Here is a 22,279-nt window from a genome sequence, read left to right as displayed (position 1 = left end):
TGTCTTCACATGCTGAAATGCATATAGTCATCTCACAAAAGTGAAAATGAAAGTATAGCAAGCAGTGAGCGAGATGATGATTTTGGGATCCTTCCTAACCTAGGGGAGGATCAAGCAGATGCCTTGAAAACAAAGAGCACATCTTGTGAACGATTTGGTGGTGGTCCCATCCTCTTAGGACTCAGCGACAGTGATACAAACCTAAGGCCTACCACTGGCCACCAGGGATGAGGCACAGGTGGTAGCCTGCGGGTGGAGGAGGGCCTCAACTTCTACAGTAGCGGCAGCTGGGGCAGGATCAGGACACACAGGCGGAGTTGTGTGGTGGGGGAGCGACCTACCAGCAAGGTCAAGGGTCGGAATGTATCCTGCTGTTTGCATTTAGTACTACGCAATTGTTACATAGTCACCATGCACAGTATGAGCTGGTTGTGAGTTGTGCACACACTCAACCCTGATGCAACGCTGGTTTATTACTCTTCTTTAACACATGCACAAAGATTTTGTGTGTGTAATTCACAAGTTGTGGTGTACTAAAGGTGCATCACGAGCTCTGATGACAACAGCCAGACCCAATCTTTGCCGAATGCAAACACTGGTTTACACCTCACAGTTGTCAGCAAATCCTTGAGTGTGCTCAAAGGACCACGTGGACAAAGATACTTTCCAAACAAAACATGCTTGCATCAGAGAAGTAGGCAGCAGTCTCACCAGGGCAGCCGCCTGCTCTCCGTACCTTAGCAATGCACTACTGCACGGAATGCAAATCACAAGAGAATCCCGCCCCACTATGCACTATGCTGCAGTTCTGTGTTGCAGTCCCCACTTGCTTGCATTGTAATGTATTTGAAGCACTTAAGAGACATGTTTGTTCTACTTAAATAAACTAGTTCTGCGTTTGTGCCATTAGTAGCTATGGAGTGTGTATTTGCTGTGTCAATGCCCTCCGTTAGTACTATGGAGACTGGTGTAACTGTGTCACTGTCTGCCATTGGTTGCTATGGTCTGTTGTGTTACTGTGTCACCATCGGCAAATGGATACCATGGAGTGCAGTGTTACTGTTATTGTGTAAGTGTCCTCCGTTGGGTGCTATTGAGTGTGGTGTTAATGTGTCAGTGTCTGCCATTGGTTACTATAGTGTGTGGTGCTATTGTCTGCCATTGGTTGCTGTGGAATGTGGAGTTGCTGTATCAGTGTTTGCCATTGGCTGCTCTGGAGAGTTGTGTTACTATGTCAGTGTCTGCCATTGGTTCCTATAGTGTGTGGTGCTTCTGTCTGCCTTTGATTGCTGTAGAATGTGGAGTTGCTGTGTCAGTGTCTGCCATTGGTTGCTCTGGAGAGTGGCGTTACTGTGTCAGTGTCTGCCATTGGTTGTTCTGGAGAGTGGCGTTATTGTGTTACTGTCCTCCATTGGGTGTTATTGAGTATGGCGTTTCTGTGTCAGTGTCTGCCGTTGGTTGCTCTGGAGAGTGGCTTTACTGTGTCAGTGTCTGCCGTTGGTTGCTCTGGAGAGTGGCGTTACTGTGTCAGTGTCTGCGTTTGGTTGCTATGGTCTGTGGTGTTACTGTGTCAGTGTCTGTCATTGATTCCTATAGTGTGCGGTGCTACCGTTTGCCATTGGTTGCTCTGGAGAGTGGCGTTACTGTGTCAGTAGAGTGGTGTTACTGTGTCAGTGTCTGCCGTTGGTTGCTCTGGAGAGTGGCGTTACTGTGTCAGTGTCTGCCGTTGGTTGCTCTGGAGAGTGGGGTTACTGTGTCAGTGTCTGCCGTTGGTTGCTCTGGAGAGTGGTGTTACTGTGTCAGTGTCTGCTGTTGCTCTGGAGAGTGGGGTTACTGTGTCAGTGTCTGCCGTTGGTTGCTCTGGAGAGTGGTGTTACTGTGTCAGTGTCTGCCGTTGGTTGCTCTGGAGAGTGGTGTTACTGTGTCAGTGTCTGCCGTTGGTTGCTCTGGAGAGTGGTGTTACTGTGTCAGTGTCTGCCGTTGGTTGCTCTGGAGAGTGGCGCTCTGGAGAGTGGTGTTACTGTGTCAGTGTCTGCCGTTGGTTGCTCTGGAGAGTGGTGTTACTGTGTCAGTGTCTGCCGTTGGTTGCTCTGGAGAGTGGCGTTGGTTGCTCTGGAGAGTGGCGTTTCTGTGTCAGTGTCTGCCGTTGGTTGCTCTGGAGAGTGGCGTTACTGTGTCAGTGTCTGCCGTTGGTTGCTCTGGAGAGTGGCGTTACTGTGTCAGTGTCTGCCGTTGGTTGCTCTGGAGAGTGGTGTTACTGTGTCAGTGTCTGCCGTTGGTTGCTATGGAGAGTGGTGTTACTGTGGCATTGGTTCTAGTGTTTGGTGCTTCCGTCTGCCGTTGGTTGCTGTGGAATGTGGAGTCGCTGTGTTTGTGTCTGCCATTGGTTGCTCTGGAGAGTGGCGTTACTGTGTTACTGTCCTCCGTTGGGTGTTATTGAGTATGGCGTTACTGTGTCAGTGTCTGCTGTTGGTTGCTCTGGAGAGTGGCGTTACTGTGTCAGTGTCTGCCCTTGGCTGCTCTGGAGAGTGGCGTTACTGTGTCAGTGTCTGCCGTTGGTTGCTCTGGAGAGTGGCGTTACTGTGTCAGTGTCTGCCGTTGGTTGCTCTGGAGAGTGGTGTTACTGTGGCATTGGTTCTAGTGTTTGGTGCTTCCGTCTGTCGTTGGTTGCTGTGGAATGTGGCGGTACCATACTACTGCCTCCCCCTGACCCATCTCTTTCTTCGCAGTCATGACTTCATTGGTGAGTTCACCACGAGCTACCGGGAGCTGTCGCGTGGACAGAGCCAGTTCAGCGTGTACGAGGTGAGCACACGACCCCCTACTGCTTCAAGTGACTTTCAGAACTACTCTCTCTCTGTCTCCAAGGGCCCTAGGGCTCCAGGGGCCCATCAGGAACCGCTGACTCCAACTTCCTTTGTATTGTGTTCCTTAACCATAATGGTATTGCGATAGGGACAGGCCTCCTATGTGGCCGTGCACTGAGGGAATGGTATGGTATGGTATGGTATGTTATGTTACGTTACATTATGTTATGTTACATCAGTCCTCCTTGGAACTCCCACTGCATTAACAAAGTTAAACCGAACACATGCAGTCCCAGCCAATCCCGCGAGGTGGTAAATAAAGGACCTCTTGTTCAGAGTATGGAATTATCCCACGCTTATAAGTAATGTTCCCACACTGGACGGCTGCAGAGCAGCTCCCTGAAGATCTGTACACACTTTTCGGATTCGTTACTGTCTTGATTCAGATTCCAGGTAGGGTGACCAACTGGCATTGGTGCAAATTCAGGACGGTGAGTGTAAAAATTCAGGACAAAGGGTCAAAATTCAGGACACAAATTCAGGACAGGAGGTCAAAATTCAGGACAAAACTTCAGGATAATTGGATAAGTTTTACAGACACTTCAGAGGTCGCGAAATGGTATATAAGTAAGCCCAGCCATATCCAAACATATTCAACCATTTGCAAACCTATCCATCATGTATCCTTCCATCTATCATTTCACTCATCCATCCTTTATCCATCCATCCACCCTTTCACCCTAGCCATCTGTACACTCATCCATCCACTCTTCTACCCATCCATCCACTCATCCATCCAGCCATTTACCCTTTCACCCATCCTTTTACTTATCCATCCACCCAGTCACTCATCCTTCCACCCATCCACCCTTTCAGTCATCCACCATCCTCCCTTTGTCTCTCCATCGTCCCTTTCACTTAGCAATCCTTCCTTCCATCCATCCATCCACCCACCCATCCATCTACTCATCCACTCAGGAATCCATCCATTGACCCTATCACTCATCCATCCTTTCTCTCATCCATTTATCCTTTTACTCCTTCACTCATCTATTCATCCTTTAGTCCATCTACCCTCCCTTTCACTCACTCATCCATCCTTACATCCACCCTTTCACTCATCTGTCCATCCATTCACCCTTGCACTTATCAATTCACCAATCCATCCATCATTTCACTCATCCATCCATCCACCCACTCATCCACCTTTTCACTCATCCACCTTTTCATTCATCCATCCTTTCACTCATCCATCCACCCTTTTACCCATCCAGCTACCCTTCCACCCATACATTCAGCTATTTCCATTTTCTCCTTTCCATCCTTCCACCACTCACTCATCAATCCATCCATCCTCTTTTATTATCCATCTATTCAATCTTTCATTCATCCATGCACCCTTTCACTAATTCATCCAGCCATCCACCCATCCCTTCACTTACTCACTCGCCCACCTTTTTATATTCATTTTGAGCTGAGCCTTTTTGAGCTGCAGAAGCCATTCCTGGACTGGGACAGAAGCCACCCAGGGCAGAGACAGGATCCACCACAGGTGGGGGGGTGGAGGGGGGGGGGGGGACAGGAGCCATCACTGGGGGGAGGGGGGTGGGAAGAGGGGGACCAGGATCCACCAGGGTGGGCTCAGGGGTGGGCATGCAGTATCCTAGTATCATCTTGGTCTCTTCCAGGGTGGGGTAGGACTCCTCACCCCCCCCTGGACAAGACAATGAGAAGTCAGTCTCTTTCCAAAATGTTACTTTTACCAGTCCCCACTGTGATGTACAGTACTTACAGGAGATACTCCGAGAGAACTGATTTAACTGATTGTCCTCCTTACTTTGTTAATCAGTGTGGGTGCGATTGTGCCATTTCTTTATTTTATTACTTAAAGACTGCATGTTTGAAGAATCGAAGTTTGTTTACAATTTAGTGACAGTTATTAGTCTCTGTGCTGTGAAGAGAACCACGTGCTGCCGCTGTGTAATCCAGACCGGTTGTAGGATGTTTGGGGCACTGGGCAGAAAGGAAATGTCTCACACAAATTGCAGATACAAGACGCATTCAGGGCTGTTTGCATCTGAATAGATGCCCCTGCTCCTGAAGCTGCCCCCCCCTCCCTCTCGGCCACCTTCAAGCACCGCTTAACAGCTCATCAAGGGTTGGAGGTGTGAGGGGTGGGGGCTGCAGCTTCAAGAGCAGGGGCATCAATTCAGATGCAAGCAGCCCTGAATGGGTCATGTCAAGTCAAGCAGGGAGGTGAGTGGAAGCTGTGCCGGCTTTAGGGATGTGCGACCGTGCCCGGTTAAAATTACGGACAAATGGCGTCCGTTAAAGAATCCTTCACGGACAACGGACAGACGGCCGAAATTACGGACTGTCCGTGAAATTTACGGACGGTTGGTCACCCTAATTCCAGGGCTGATGTCAAAGCGGCGCGGCCTCCTCACTTAACTTGCTTTATTCGCCTCTTGGCTGTAGATATGTCATCCTGGTAGATTTTCCTCCAGGGCTGCCTCAGAGGGAGGGGCTCGCTCTTCTATTCAGTGCTTATGATCGTCAATGAAGATCCAATGAAGGGGAAGGAAAGGACACTTGATGCTCTTCCGGGAGTCCCCCGCCGGCAGCATCAGGGTGGGGTGCTACTGAAGTCAGTATCCGGGGACCAGTGACAGTGAGGGAACCGCCACCACAGGCTAGAGAAGTGAAGTGCTTGCAGTTGTGGCCAATCTTCTAAGAGCTGTAAACTGTACTTCCCTGTGACGGGGTGAGGGTGGCAAGGGAACGCTGGTGGCTCCCAGGAGGGCCCAACATCCAACAGTCCCCCGCAACAACAGTGGGAAGAGCGGCACACCAAGGGGCGTATCATGGATAGGGCGCACTTTCCCTGTTTGCGCCACTGCGCACCTTAAAATATGTGCACCAATGCAAAACAGGGAAAGTGCACCCCAATGCATTGGATCTGCTGCCTGCAGGGCAGCTGCAAACTCACGCTACCCTGGCAGCAGCGCATTCAAGTGAAAATCGGAGCAGCCGCTCCGTGCAACCAGCCAGCACTTTTAAGAGGGGCGAGAGATCCCCTTGGAAGCCGCTGCAGGGAGTGACTGCACCCGCCTGCAAATGGATGTCAGGGGGCTCCATAGAACCCCTTTCACTGTTCCAGAGGGCTGCCATCAGGGGGCGCACTGACAGTGTGAATCCTTTTATGTGGCTCACTGTCAGTGCCCTCCTGACAGCTTCATTGCTCACGCTTCCGCGTCTGTAATACGGCGCTGGCGCAGAGGGAAAGGGATTCCCTCATTTGCATGTGGCCACGCCCTCATGCAAATGGAGGAATGCCCTCCGGTGATAGCGCTGGTGCTGCGTGTGCGCCTGCAGTATCTCTATTACAGAAGGGGCCGCACAAGCGCCTGTAGCACTTTCTGTAATACCAAGGGGGGCGCAAAGCAGGCGCTTACACCCTTTGCGCCCCCGGGGCAGGTCCTTAATACCGCCCATGATCTACATTCTCAGCACAAACCTTGAGAGTTTCAGCAGAAGCAAACCCCTCTAATCCCCAAAGATTATAAACTGGCAGAATGTTGGCAGTGGGAGGAGGGGGCACAGCATGGCCTCGAATTTTGTTTAAAAGATCTCAGTCCCTGGGTTTCTACAGGGTAGAACATCCTTGACCTGCAGCTTCCTCCAGCATCACACCCAGATGCCCTAAGGAAGCGATAATCCGATGAATAGACTGGAGGGTTGAAGCAGAGTGAGTGGGCATAGCTATTCCCCCTACACTGTGACCTCACAAGCACAGCTGTTGCTCCTTAGCCTGTGACCTCACAAGCACAGCCGTTGCTTCATAGCCTGTGACCTCACAAGCACAGCCGTTGCTTCATAGCCTATGCCGTCACAGGCATAGCTATTCCCCCTAGCCTGTGACCTCACAGGCATAGCTGTTGCTCCTTAGCCAGTGACCTTACAGGCATAGACATTCCCCCCTAGCTTGTGACATTACAAGCACAGCCATTGCTCCTTAGCCTGTGACCTCACAAGCATAGCTGTTGCTCCTTAGCCTTTGACCTCACAGGCATCGCCACTCCCCCCTAGCCTATGACCTCATAAGCACAGCTGTTGCTCCTTAGCCTGCGACCACACAAGTACAGCCGCTGCTTCATAGCCTGTGACGTCACAGACATAGCCATTCCCCCCTAGCCTGTAACCTCACAAGCACAGCTGTTTCTCCTTAGCCTGTGACCTCACAAGCACAGCTGTTTCTCCTTAGCCTGTGATCTCATAAGCACAGCTGTTACTCCTTAGCCTGTGACCTCATAAGCACAGCTGTTTCTCCTTAGCCTGTGATCTCATAAGCACAGCTGTTTCTCCTTAGCCTGTGACCTCATAAGCACAGCTGTTTCTCCTTAGCCTGTGATCTCATAAGCACAGCTGTTTCTCCTTAGCCTGTGATCTCATAAGCACAGCTGTTTCTCCTTAGCTGACCTCACAAGCACAGCCGTTGCTCCTTAGCCTGTGACCTCACAAGCACAGCTGTTTCTCCTTAGCCTGTGATCTCATAAGCACAGCTGTTACTCCTTAGCCTGTGACCTCATAAGCACAGCGGTTTCTCCTTAGCCTGTGATCTCATAAGCACAGCTGTTACTCCTTAGCCTGTGACCTCATAAGCACAGCTGTTTCTCCTTAGCCTGTGATCTCATAAGCACAGCTGTTACTCCTTAGCCTGTGACCTCATAAGCACAGCTGTTTCTCCTTAGCCTGTGATCTCATAAGCACAGCTGTTTCTCCTTAGCTGACCTCACAAGCACAGCCGTTGCTCCTTAGCCTGTGACTTCACAGGCATAGCCATTCCCTCCAGCCTGTGACCTCACAAGCATAGCTGTTGCTCCTTAGCCAGTGACCTTACAGGCATAGACATTCTCCCAAGCCTGTAACCTCACAAGCACAGCCGTTGCTCCTTACCCTGTGACATCACAGGCATAGCCATTCCCCCCAGCCTGTGACGTCACAAGCACAACCATTGTCCCCTGGCCATATAGATAGCCTGACAGCCAGATAGATAGCCAAGCAGTCACGCAACAAGATAGATAGTTAGACAGCCAGATAGATAGCCCGGGAGCTAGGCAGGCAGACAGGCTGCCAGATAGATAGGTGGGTAGCTAGGCATACAGACAGGCAGCCAGATAGATAGGTGGGTAGCTAGGCACTCAGAGAGGCAGCCAGATAGATAGACAGGTAGCTAGGCAGACAGGCAGACAGATAGATAGGTGGGTAGCTAGGCAGGCAGCCAGATAGATAGGCAGGTAGCTAGGTAGACAGACAGGCAGCCAGAAAGATAGGCGGGTAGCTAGGCAGGCAGACTTGCAGCCAGATAGATGGGCTGGTAGCTAGACGGGCAGACAGACAGCCAGATAGACAGGCGGGTAGCTAGACAGGCAGACAGACAGACAGATAGATAGGCAGTAGCTAGGCAGGCGACAGACAGCCAGATAGATAGGCGGGAAGCTAGACAGGCAGCCAGATAGATAGATGGGTAGCTAGGCAGGCAGACAGACAGCCAGATAGATAGACGGTAGCTAGGCAGTCAGACAGGCAGCCAGATAGATAGGCGGTAGCTAGGCAGGCAGACAGGCAGACAGGTAGATAGGCGAGTAGCTAGGAAAGCAGAGAGGCAGCCAGATAGATAGGCGGGTAGCTAGACAGGCAGACAGACAGACAGATAGATAGGCAGTAGCTAGGCAGTCAGACAGGCAGCCAGATAGATAGGCGGTAGCTAGGCAGTCAGACAGGCAGCCAGATAGATAGGCGGTAGCTAGGCAGGCAGACAGGTAGATAGGTGGTTAGCTAGACAAGCCTTCAAACCAATAGATAAACTATTTTCTTTAGGGACTAGGAGGGAAAGTGTCAATACAGTGATGTTCCTGAGCTTTATGAAAGATAAAATCATTATTTCTTGAGGAATACAATTTTTTAGGATCCCCTAAATGTGTATCATTTTCTTTCTTAAGGAAATTTTGTAATTTGCCTGTGATCCCTTATGCATCAATGTGCCTTACATGAGAGAGGCCTCTTCATCTCACAGAATGCCCCATGGTTTAGTCATCTCTGCTGCATAAGTTGGTCCTCAGCTGTCGAAGGTTTCCAGGGGCCCTGCTTATGCCGCATATTTCCAGGGGCCCTGCTTATGCTGCATGTTTCCAGGGGCCCTGCTTATGCCGCATGTTTCCAGGGGCCCTGCTTATGCCGCATGCTTCCAGGGACCCTGCTTATGTCAAATGTTTCCAGGGGCCCTGCTTATGCCGCATGTTTCTATGGACCCTGCTTATGTCAAATGTTTCCAGGGGCCCTGCTTATGCCGCATGTTTCCAGGGGCCCTGCTTATGCCGCATGTTTCCATGGACCCTGCTTATGTCAAATGTTTTCAGGGGCCCTGCTTATGCCACATGTTTCCATGGGCCCTGCTTATGCCACATGTTTCCATGGGCCCTGCTTATGCCGCATATTTCCAGGGGCCCTGCTTATGCCGCATGTTTTCAGGGACCCTGCTTATGTCAAATATTTCCAGGGGCCCTGCTTATGCCACATGTTTTCAGGGACCCTGCTTATGCCACATGTTTTCAGGGGCTCTGCTTATGCCACATGTTTTCAGGGGCTCTGCTTATGCCACATGTTTTCAGGGGCTCTGCTTATGCCACATGTTTTCAGGGGCTCTGCTTATGTCAAATATTTCCAGGGGCCCTGCTTATGCCACATGTTTTCAGGGACCCTGCTTATGCCACATGTTTCCAGGGACCCTGCTTATGCCGCATGTTTCCAGGGGCCCTGCTTATGCCACATGTTTTCAGGGGCTCTGCTTATGCCACATGTTTTCAGGTGCTCTGCTTATGTCAAATATTTCCAGGGGCCCTGCTTATGCCACAGGTTTTCAGGGGCTCTGCTTATGCCACATGTTTTCAGGGGCTCTGCTTATGCCGCATATTTCCAGGGGCCCTGCTTAGGCTGCATATTTCCAGGGACCCTGCATATGCCACATGTTTCCAGGGGCCCTGCTTATGCCACATGTTTTCAGGGGCTCTGCTTATGCCACATGTTTTCAGGGGCTCTGCTTATGCCGCATATTTCCAGGGGCCCTGCTTATGCCGCATATTTCCAGGGACCCTGCTTATGCCGCATGTTTCCAGGGGCCCTGCTTATGCCACATGTTTCCAGGGGCCCTGCTTATGCCACATGTTTCCAGGGGCCCTGCTTATGCCACATGTTTTCAGGGGCTCTGCTTATGCCACATGTTTTCAGGGGCTCTGCTTATGCTACTTGTTGCACTGGAGTTATTCCTTGGCCAAGCCATGGGCGTGGTCTCCCAGAAGCCCCCCTTCTCCATTACAGAGAGTGGGAGGGTGTTCGTGCATACCCCCCCTTCAGCTGCCATCGTACGTCTGCACCCTCAGGGCAGAGTGTGGAACCCATCTTATTCCTGCCCGGCAGCCGTAGCTGGCACGGGCAATCGCGATCTGCGGTGTCGTCTAATGGCGGTCTCTGCGCTGATGCGTCTCTTCATCTGTCTCTTTTTAGGTTTTAAATCCAAAGAAGAAGGTGAAAAAGAAGAAATACATCAACTCTGGAACGGTGAGTGATCTGGTCTCCCCCCCTGGTGGTATCTTCGCTGTCATCAGCGACACGAGCCATTCCGCCCACCCCGCCAGCACTGAGAAGCCGCCTCTTGGTCCCCGGAGAGGACCGCTCCCTGGTTCATCAAACAGACCAGGCCACAGGGCTCACCTTCATCCAGCCTTAGCCTTCTAGTCCACCATCACTTTGGCTCTGAAACTTGTCATTTTGTTCTCAGCCACAATCCAATCACCAAGTGGCACCATGAACACCCTTGCCACGACATCGTCCCGCAACCCCACCCATGTGCCAGCTGCACCGCCGGGCATTGATACCCTAGGTGCCTCCATACCACATGCTCCACCACCACCCCAGCCATCACAGAGCACCATCACCATGTGTACCAACAGAACAGAGCCTGGACCATCCTCTTGAGCCAACTGCACAGAAGGCCCAACCTTAGAGTAACCACAGGCACCAGCGCCTGCAGTGCCCTCATGGCGCCCACCCCATCCTCCCCGGCAGCACACACAGAGATACAATTAGCGTCATCTGTACACACATTGCCATTTATATCACACAGGACATGCCAATATTTTCACCTGCAGATGGAATGTACATCTGGCCATTTATTTCTGCATTTGGAAGTCTGGTGAATAGACAGGAAAAGCATCAGGCTCACAGACAAGGCCAGTGGGTTCTAGGGTAAAACCGAGAAAGTTGTTGTTTTAGAGATTTTCTCAAACATTTCCAATGTTATTTCACACCAGGACTGCACTCTACAACAACATTGGAGTAGAGTAAAGTTGGATTGGGGAGTGCTCCAAACAGTTTCTGGATATACTGGAATGGATATTTCAACATGTGAAAGTGTTTATATGTGTAAAGCAAAACATATAAAGTCATGGCCTGGAGTCCCACAGGTCTGGGAGGCTTGGCAGAAACATTTATTTGTATAGAAAGGTACAACCTTCCTAGGTTATGAAAATGTTTTTGTTAATTTTTATAAATCCCTAAAAATGAGAAACTGTACAAATATGATACATGCAAGCACGTAGGTTGACTCCCTTTTTTTGTGCCTCAGTTTGTGATGTGTGATATGATTACCCAGTTAATTTACAGTAAATTCTGTGAATCTGATCACCAAATAATCCCTTTCCATGTTGGTCCCTTAGGTGACACTTCTGTCTTTCAAGGTGGAATCCGAGTACACGTTTGTAGATTACATCAAAGGCGGGTAAGTGAGTCGAAGAGCGTATTCTGTAAGTACCCAAGTGAACTATTGCGCACTAATGGCGTGCCCTTCCCTATATGTCCAATGACCCCCCTCCGGCCCTCTTAGAGTTCAGGAAGAAGCGAAAGAATCCCCTTTTCAAGAGACACTGAATCCCAACAAATAGGAATTGTCTTGCACCAGCCTCGCTGGGAGCCCCTTGGCTCGTTACCCCTGGGCGACCGCCCCTTGCTCAGCTCCCTATTGCTTCCTAGCGAGGTTCGTGCAATGAAAATCCACTGAGACACTCAATCAATCAAGAATTTTTAGAGCGCACTACTTACCCGTGAGGGTCTCAAGGTGCTGGGGGAGAAAGGGGGGCGCTACTGGTCGAACAGCCAGGTCTTGAGTAGTCTCCGGAAGGTCAGCAGGTCTTGGGTCTGTCGTAGGCTCAGTGGGAGGGTTTCCAGGTCTTGGCGGCGAGGTGGGGAAAGGATCTGCTGCCGGTGGTTGTTCTTCGGATGCGAGGGACGGTGGCGAGGGTGAGGTCGGCGTAGCGTAGCTTGCGGTTGGGGATGTAGAAGAAAAGTCATCTGTTGAGATAGGCTGTGCCCGTCTTATGGAGTGCCTTGTGTGAGTGGATGAGGAGCTTGAAGGATATCCTCTTGTTGACAGGGAGCCAGTGCAGGTTTCTCAGGTGGGGGGTGATGTGGCTGTGGCATGGTACGTCAAGGATCAGGCATGCAGAGGCGTTTTGAATGCGTTGCAGTCGTTTGATGAGCTTGGCCGGGGCCCCCGCGTAGATGGCTTTTCCAAAGTCGCATAGACACTGAATATTCTAAAGAACAGTTGAAACTGTACAACAGCAGGAAGAATGTCACACTGCTCTAGTTGACACTGTCAGCCAGACCAGATTCTCTTCTTGTGCAAAAACCACCTCTATCCACTAATTTCAGGGGCCTTTTCACAGACTGCATTTAGTACAACTAAAGTACTACAAATGCTATTCACTCACCTACGACTGTAAATGCCCAACCCCACCTCTCGTATCTGTTTTATCAGAAGATCTTCCCACAAGGAAGTTTACTACATAGGGGTCGATTCCGATTCCAGTCGGAAGGGCTCCGAGTGATGTTCGGAGCCCTTCCGACCGCATTGGAATGTGCCGGCCGAATTCCATTCCGACCAAGCCTTTCCGTTGGGCTCGGTCGGAATGGAATCCGACTCGGATTTCCGGATGGCTTAGGATGGGCTCGAAAAGCCCGTCTGCCATCCGGAAATCCTCCAGTACTCCCCCGGTCTCCTCTTTATGACCGAGGGAGTACGATGGCAGTCTTTCACTGCCTTTTCGTGCCGGTGTTTCCGGCACGTAAAGTCAGTCGGAAAGTGTTTCTTGGGGGCCCCAGCAGGCCCCCCATGGGTGTGAGGCCGCCAATTGGTGCCCCTCTGTTGATCCCTGCACCTGGTGGCAGGCACCTTGGGGTGCAAGGATGAACTGCACCCCTGCTTTTAACAATGCAGGCATGCATTCTACTCAGAATGCATGCTCCCATTGTGAGGGTTCGTCGTATAGTACTTGCAGGGCCGTAACCGATGACAGCAATCCATCTGACATCAGAATCGGCCCCTTAATAGTAAATGACGGTGGTGGGTAGAAAAAGGGATGTACTTACTACTAAATAGGAAGGGTTTCCGGAGGAGTAAGGAAGGGTTTAGGAAGGGATGGGGAGGGGTTTAAGGAGAGACATGCCCCACCCACCAACGAGTAAGCCCATTGCTACTCTCAAACAGCTTTTTGCTTTATTTTTCTAGACACCGTGGCTTTCTGAGTGCCTGCAATTTTAATTAGTATAATGACTTCAAGGCTTTTATATGAATATTTTATAGGAAGCTAGCTTTTAGATTATTTTAAGAACATTGTTGAAACTTTTTTTTAACTTTGCTTCATTTTGGCCTGCTGGCTTTAGAAAACTTTTATATATTGACCCTTAGTATGAGGAGTGGGTGTTATGTCCCAGGGTTAGGCCCATGTGGCGAAGCGGCTCATTTCTTGCATTGCCCTATTTTTCACAATAATATTCCTGCTGTGACCTTTTGCACATATTTGTGTGCACAACAATGTTGGATTCGTTTCTCTGAAACTACTTTGTTTACACATCTAGCTTCACACACCATTATCACAATGCCTCGAACATCATGTACAAGGCCCTTCTACGCACTAGGTACAAATTTCATTCTATCTTCATCCACGGGGCGACAGAGCTATCTACATATCCATAACATCACTAATCTACGCATACATCGCAAGGCTGCTTTCTATTATAAATAATGAGCATCCCAACAGATTAGCAGAGGAGGCACTTCCGCTGACACCGAGGGTCCCTGCGCGCTGAGAATTCATCATGCAGCGGTCTGACATCTTGGTGTGGGGGTGTCCAGTTCATGACCAGGACAGGCGCCTACATTCTTTCCCGCTAGGTAATGGGGTTGGATCGTCCCTTGGAGAGATTCTTGACTTCACACCTAAACACACTCTAGGTACACGCAGAGTAGGGTTTGCATAGTAGGAGTACGACTGATTACTGCCTTGTATCATATGCCTACATATACACACTGCTGTTTCACCGTGGTAGAACTGTATCTACTATTTAATCATTTGGGCCCAGATGTAGGTAAATCTAATTTACCGACTCATAAATACCGAATTTTACCGATTCGGTATTTATGAATCGGTAAATTAGAAGGAGGCAGATGTAGGTAATTTTTAAAACACAATTACCGAATCTGTAAGATTGGGTATTTACCGTTTCGGTAAATACCGAATCGGTATTTCCAATTGATTCCTATGGGCTTTGAAGCCGATAGGAATCAAAGGGAAATACCAATTCGGTATTTTACCGATTCTGTATATTTACCGAATCGGTAAATTTACCGATTCTGTAAATCAGATGCCCCCTACATCTCAAAAGCCAAATACCGGTCGGTAACGGCCGAAATCGGCCGTTACCGACCGGTATTAGGGCTCCTACATCTGGCCCTTGGTACTTGTAATCACTTTCATCTGCTTCTCTCTACTGATTATCACAACACATGTATTCTCTACAAGAATAGCATTGGTTCAATAAATATATTGAAAACGTCCCACTGTGTATTCTGTATATTTCTCTGAGCACAAGTAAGTTCGAGTGACTGAGAGAAAGGTTCTTATCTGTTTCCACAATCCCTGAGGGGTCAGGGTTGTCATGTTCAGTGGCTGCCAGAAACTATTCTCTCCCCGGTAAGGTTAGTGGGGCACTGTGAGCTAGCTGCTCTCTCGGCCAACATCCTGCGGCGGTGCCTGGAATCAGTCTAGGCACCTCACCCAAAGTTTACGTTGTCCAAACAAACGCCCAGGTCCTACAGATTAGTGAGAACTACACAACACCACAGCTACAAAAGAGACCCAAAACTAAGACAAATGACTCCAGATCAGAGCAAGTGTAATTCTAGCACCACACATGGTCAACTAGGGGTACTGCAACACTCTGTCTTAGAAAAGAATGATGGGAAGGACTTTAAATTAAAAACAATAGGGAATAATGTTAAATTAAGTGATTTAAATAGTTACACATATAATACATTATGTAATGTAATGTTAAAAAATAAAAAATGTAAACATGCATTATTTAATTATAAAATATTTTAACAAACTTGTTATAATTTATATATTCATGTAACATTAAATGTTACTAAATATAATTACATTACTTTTCATTTATTCCACGCATTACTCTGGGTGAAGGAAACAGGTTCCCCAAAAGTAAACTGAGGTTCTGACCGCGCTTCCAGACTTTCACCTAATACACAAGGCAATTATTACAGTCTGGATTCAATATTATGAGGCGTAACATTTGAGAAACAGAATTAATTCTGGCTCAAGACAAGTCTATGCGCACACACACACAGTAAAAGACAGTGCTAGATTTGCAAACATACACATATTTACACAAATACACAAATTCACTGACTCTCGGAGATTGAGAGACATATGCACACATGCTGCCTCACAGTCACACACAGACAGATTCACTTTATAATAGGCAACTAGCAGCCCGTCCCGACGTTGTCCGGGTATGAATTGTTGCCAGCCAGTAGTATATTGTTTTGTAGGATTTCGTTTTGATAGCATTTCTTATCTGTGACCGGCCTGTGAAACGCTCCGATTCACAGTGCACTGCTGATGCACTTAAGAGTGCGCGTTCAGTAGTGTGTGAACTCGAGTTCCCCTACTATTTTTTTTTCTTGCAATATTATATAGCGCGAACTCGAGAACATGGAATGAGCACAATTTACATTACAGAAGAACACATTAATTTATGGTAGGCACGGGGAGACAAAGCTATTTGCCTGGAATCACAGGATGTTGAGCTGATGCCGAGATTCGAACATAGCTCCCCAGCTCGAACGTTCGCAATTCTAGAACTTGTGGCGGGAGGTGTGTCTAAAAGTGTATGTCGGTGCTGGCCATCAATGAGAGAGACCTGTGCATTTTTCAAATGGGTGGTGAAAAAATATAAGTATGTTGCTAGAGATGTGGGCCGCCGTGCCACCAATGTACTTACCTGGGGAGGGTAAACACCCATTATTCCTCAACTTTCTTTCCGCATACCATCACTCTGCATACTTTCATTACGAAAGTACCATGACTCCGCAATGGCATTATAACGCATGGCATTACATTTTATATGCTTTTACCACGCATACATTTACAACGTAATTCGTTGTAAATGCATGAATGGTAAAAGCATGTTTTTTTTTATGTTTGGATAAGGTAAGTATGGGTATAGGGGTATATGTTTTGGGGTACTGAGGTATATGTTTTGGGTTGTTTGTGTCTTTTTAGGGTTCAGATATAGTTTTGGGTTATGGGGTACAGGGGTAGTTTTAGGGTTTGGGGATAGGTATGGGTTTTGGGGTACAGGGGTATTTTTAGGGTTCAGGGCTAGGTTTGGGCTTTGGGGTATAGGGGTATTTTAGGGTTCAGGGATAAGTTTGGGTTTTGGGGTTCAGGGGTATTTTAAGGGTTCTGGGCTAGTTTTGGGGTACAGGGGTATTTTTAGGGTTCAGGGCTAGGTTTGTGGGTACAGGGGTATTTTAGGGTTCAGGGGTAGGTTTGGGTTTTGGGGTACAGGGTTATTTTTAGGGTTCAGGGCTAGGTTTGGGTTTTGGGGTACAGGGGTATTTTTAGGGTTCAGGGGTAGGTTTGGGTTTTCGGGTACAGGGGTATTTTAAGGGTTCAGGGCTAGGTTTGGGTTTTGGGGTATAGGGGTATTTTAGGGTTCAGGGGTAGGTTTGTGTTTTGGGCTACAGTGATATTTTTAGGGTTCAGGGCTAGGTTTGGGTTTTGGGGTACAGGGGTATTTTTAGGGTTCAGGGGTAGGTTTGGGTTTTGAGGTACAGGGGTATTTATAGGGCTAGGGCGGTTTGGGTTCTGGGGTACGGGTTATTTTTATGGTTTAGGGATAGGTTTGGGTTTGGGGGTACAGGGTATATTTATAGGGTTATGATGGGTTAGTGTTTAAGGGTGTTGGGGTATTTTAAGGAGTACGGGTGGGTTATGATTATGGGGTGTAGGGTATTTAAAGGGAGCAGGGTGGGATTAGCACACTATATGAGACATGGCATGAAGGGCAGAACGTACCACACGCCCCCAGCGTTTGTCACTCCCCCAGCACACGCCCACAGCACAATGCAGACACGCCCACAAGGGACTACTTTGCTGGCATGGTTCTTTTATCTTTTAAATGTATATGGTGGGCGTCTGCATAGCCTATGTCCTTCTGCTGTAACTGCCCTTTCCAACTTTGTATTGGGTGTTGTGATTGGTGCTGTGGTTCCTGAGATTACCCGCCTCAAAGGTTTGGGCTCTCTCTTTATTATATTAGTTTGGATTAATTGAATTCTAAATGAATATACTTTTTGTATAAAAGGCATTGCCATTTTAAATGCCCAATTGCATTGTAAATGCTTTGTTTACCACGGAAACGAGGCGGATACGTTTTGCGCTGTCATGTGTCCCTTAACCGCGCCTCTACTTCTTAGATTGTATGAATTACCAAGCATGCTTTAGCTGTTTGTAAATTGGCCCGTTCATGCGAGTGACTCGCACAGCTGCTTATGTTGACAGGCCTCGCTGTTCTGAAATTTAGCCCTGATAATAGCGAGTGAATATTACATTGTGCGCACGTTTTCCTCCCGTATGGTTTGATCTATGGGAAACATAATTTACTACGAAGCAAATAACACGCATAACGTTTACCACGCGTCACTCACCACGCAAAGGTCTTTCCCACGCGTAAGCTTTCAACGACCGTCTTTACCACGCGAGTGGTATTCCTTCCTGGTTTTGGGGGGCTGGGGGGAGGCTAGGGGGGGTTGGGGGGGGGTCTCCCCCCCCCAAAAAAAAACCAAGCGGATAATAATAAATAAATAAGAAGAAAACGTTAAAAAAAACGCTCTACAATGCCTTAAAACGATGAAGGAAAAGAGCACGTCATAATAGAAGTCCGTTATCAGTTTTGATAGACGTGTTTTGACGCTTGTTTCCGTGGTCGGTGGAAGAAAGGGCTGATGGTGAAAGACGTACAGGGGTAAGATAAGAATCAAACCTTTGTAAATTAGGGTATTAATTAAGCGCATTATGAAAAAAATAAAAAAAAAATGTAAGGGAATCTGTTGTTTATTATAGTTTAAAACATCGATCTTTTCGTAGCCTATCAGTATCATACATTTTTTCGTAGCCTATCAGTATCATTATGTAAATGTAAATGGGACGTCAGATGTTTCGTAACGTTATGATTGCGGAGTAAAAACATGAGTTGTCAAATGCTGCGTGCAAAAGACACATGCGAACTAAAATTCGCGTGGTAAAGGCATGCGTGGAACTTGAAATCGTTGAATAATCATATATTCTTGATCTATGGCAGAAGCCGGTATAAGATTTCCTCATACTCATTTTAAAATGTAGGTTAAGCGTTTGGGATCACATGATGTAGCAAATTATTAATTTCCGTCATATATGAATTGTTCGGATTCCACTGCAAGTTTGAAAGATGGCTTCTTTTCCTGCAGACAGCTCTGTATATAAAATGTCTAAACAGAAACTCTCAGTTTCATGTGGTGCTACATTTCAAGACACCCCCCCCCCCCGCCCCCTCCTCCCCCTTCAGCCAGCCCCATCACTCGGAGGCGAAGTATCATGTCCATCTGTAAGTGGTGCAGTGCTTACCTGTTATGGGATCAAAGACATTGACACACGCCGTGAAAAGTGAACAATTTAACAGGATGTTGTCAGAGATGTTCTCTCTGGGTACAATGGCACAATGCTATGCCCTGTTGTCAGTTACTGCATTTAGTTATGACTACCAATCACAAGTGATGTGACAGGGAGATGCCCTGCAAGTGAAGGGGGCTTCAGAGGCAGCAAAGGCAACTGAAATGCAAAGGCCCTTTCACACAGAACACACAGTACAGCAATTTACATAATCATGTATGGTTGGATGGAACTTGACAGAGGCATGGAAAAACGTCATGTAGGACTTTGACTATATAGAATTAGTACTGTTCTTTGCTGCGTTTTTCTCTTCATTGCAGAGGGTCCTATTCTTATCCACACAGATCCAAACATGTGTATTGTTATGCTGTTTGCCCTCAAAACGGAAGATTCTGAATTTGTTTTGATTTGCTTTCACATGCCAAGGAGGGCTTTTCTGCAGCCAATTTATTTCTGATGCAACATGAAGGGTGAGTCCTTGCTACCTTCTCAGATCTCCTCTGTAACCAGGACAGTTTATTGCTTGCGATCGCTCTCAAAACGCATTTGTGGTTCATCTCTTAAGGCTGGTGGATTTCCTGTTGCACTGACACTGATCGGTTCTTCGTTTCTCACGAGTCAATGATGAAAAGATAACGGGAGTTTTCACTCGTTTAGATGCATACGACTCATTATATTGTCCATTCTTTTGAAGTCTGCATCTTGCTTTGAGTCTCCGTAGCTCCGGGGGGGGAGGGTTAATCCGGGCCTCAGTCCCTGTATTCCTGCACACTTTTACCGATTCCGAGTAACCAGGGGGGCCTTCTTTTTGCCTGTTTATTCATTTATTTGTAGCCCGTCCCGACGTTTTTCGATAGCAAAAGGCTGCTTGTGGGCCCCCGGCCGCCCCGACGTAAAGGCTGCTTTAGGGCCCCCTGCAATACTGACACCCGTCACAAATTGTCTGCTCCTTTCTGTGCTCCAGGAAGTCCCTTACCTCTCTTCCGTGCTCCTCCCGCCGAACGCCGTCTTTACTTTTCCACCCACAGCTTTACTCCTCACGCTCTTGATGATGTCAGCACGTTCGTGCACACGGCCGGCGCTACTTCCAAGGGACTATTTTTTTAGTTAGGAATATTTTTTAAAGAACGTATATTTTTGGGGGTTATATAGCCTATGTCACTCTGCAGACCCTGCCAATTCCAATGATGTATTGGGTGTTTGGATTGGCGCTGTGGTTCCCGAGTTTACCCGCCTCAAAGGTTCCCAGTTCTTACTTTATAATAGTATAAGTAGTATAGAAGATGGACTGCAAAAAAGTATATAGGCAATGGCTTGTACATATTCAGACAGTCATATTTGTGTCCCCAAAATTCACTTATACGCACACATTCACAGATGTACGCACAGATTCATTTATGTGCACGCGCGCGCACACACACACACATCCATTTCCAGATTTGAACAGATTCACAGTGACGCTGTGGAAGAATCACACGTGTCCTTGTGTCAACGCCTCAGCCCTGTATCTTCTGTGTTTTTTGTGCGCCACGTTCATGTCCTCCACGTGGCCACCCTTCTGCCCTGGCCCTGTCAGGCACCAGCGAGGTTTCCATGTTTATTACAAGTGCACACCAGCAGTGTCTCTTGGGGCCTTGGTGCAACCAATACTTGTCAGAACTAATGTGGTAAGAAGTCATGGTTTGATTCAGTGGCCCCTGTCTGCCTTTGTGCTGAACCTGACCAGCACATGTGAGGCAAAGCCATGTGCGTGATAAACGGTGGATTGAAAAATAAACAGGGTTTTCAAGTTTACTCTGGTGGCCTCTCCCAGAATACACTAGAATTTGAAGATATATATATAGATATGAATTGGAGAAGGACCTGCCTCTAAACTTTGGTAAAATCTTTCTTTTAAAAGACATTGCTAGCAGAGGATAAACATTATGAGGCCAATACTCTGAGGAATTTATAAATGTATAACAACATAACATAACGTGTATTTGTAAAGCGCACTTCACCCAGAATGGTATCTTGGCGCTGAATACCAGATGTTTATTGTTCTATGGAAGTCCTGCAGGGGACTCCTTCGGGGACTCTTAAATGCCTTTGTGGGTTGGCCAAGAAGTGTCTCCAGCGCTTGGATTCAGCTAAGATGTTTCCATTTCTGCAATGCTGAACAGTGAGCGATGCTGCATAGCCAACCTACCCTGGGGCGGTGATGCTGCAAAGCCAACCTACCCTGGGGCGGCGATGCTGCAAAGCCAACCTACCCTGGGGCGGTGATGCTGCAAAGCCAACCTACCCTGGGGTGGTGCTGCTGCAAAGCCAACCTACCCTGGGACGGTGATGCTGCAAAGCCAACCTACCCTGGGGCGGTGATGCTGCAAAGCCAACCTACCCTGGGGTGGTGCTGCTGCAAAGCCAACCTACCCTGGGACGGTGATTCCGCAAAGCCAACCTACCCTGTGGCGGTGATGCTGCAAAGCCAACCTACCCTGGGGTGGTGCTGCGGCAAAGCCAACCTACCCTGGGACGGTGATGCTGCAAAGCCAACCTACCCTGGGGCGGTGATGCTGCAAAGCCAACCTACCCTGGGACAGTGATGCTGCAAAGCCAACCTACCCTGGGGCGGTGATGCTGCAAAGCCAACCTACCCTGGGGCGTTGATGCTGCAAAGCCAACCTACCCTGGGACGGTGATGCTGCAAAGCCAACCTACCCTGGGGCGGTGATGCTGCAAAGCCAACCTACCCTGGGACGGTGATGCTGCAGAGCCAACCTACCCTGGGGCGTTGATGCTGCAAAGCCAACCTACCCTGGGGCGGTAATGCTGCAAAGCCAACCTACCCTGGGGCGGTGATGCTGCAAACCCAACCTACCCTGGGGCGGTGATGCTGCAAAGCCAACCTACCCCGGGGCGGTGATGCTGCAAAGCCAACCTACCCTGGGGCGGTGATGCTGCAAAGCCAACCTACCCTGGGGCGGTGATGCTGCAAAGCCAACCTACCCTGGGACGGTGATGCTGCAAAGCCAACCTACCCTGGGGCGGTGATGCTGCAGCTGCGGCAAAGCCAACCTACCCTGGGACGGTGATGCTGCAAAGCCAACCTACCCTGGGGCGGTGATGCTGCAAAGCCAACCTACCCTGGGGCGGTGATGCTGCAAAGCCAACCTACCCTGGGGCGGTGATGCTGCAAAGCCAACCTACCCTGGGGCGGCGATGCTGCAAAGCCAACCTACCCTGGGGCGGTGATGCTGCAAAGCCAACCTACCCTGGGATGGTGATGCTGCAAAGCCAACCTACCCTGGGGCGGTGATGCTGCAAAGCCAACCTACCCTGGGGTGGTGCTGCTGCAAAGCCAACCTA

The 22,279-nt window shown here is 48.6% G+C and overlaps 1 protein-coding gene across 1 annotated transcript in view; it reads left to right on the top strand.

The window, feature by feature from the left end:
* Positions 1–22,279, top strand: part of CPNE9 (copine family member 9) — a 952,981-nt gene that overhangs the window by 862,696 nt on the left and 68,006 nt on the right. Inside the window, exons 12-14 of the mRNA XM_086939381.1 lie at positions 2,730–2,805; positions 10,371–10,424; positions 11,582–11,643. Of these exons, the coding sequence (XP_086795507.1) occupies positions 2,730–2,805; positions 10,371–10,424; positions 11,582–11,643 (192 nt within the window). The remainder of the gene's footprint in view (positions 1–2,729; positions 2,806–10,370; positions 10,425–11,581; positions 11,644–22,279) is intronic.

Source organism: Lissotriton vulgaris, chromosome 9 (genome assembly GCF_964263255.1).
Source record: "Lissotriton vulgaris chromosome 9, aLisVul1.2, whole genome shotgun sequence".
Classification (NCBI taxonomy): Eukaryota; Metazoa; Chordata; class Amphibia; order Caudata; family Salamandridae; genus Lissotriton; species Lissotriton vulgaris.
This window is presented reverse-complemented; position numbering and strand designations above follow the sequence as displayed.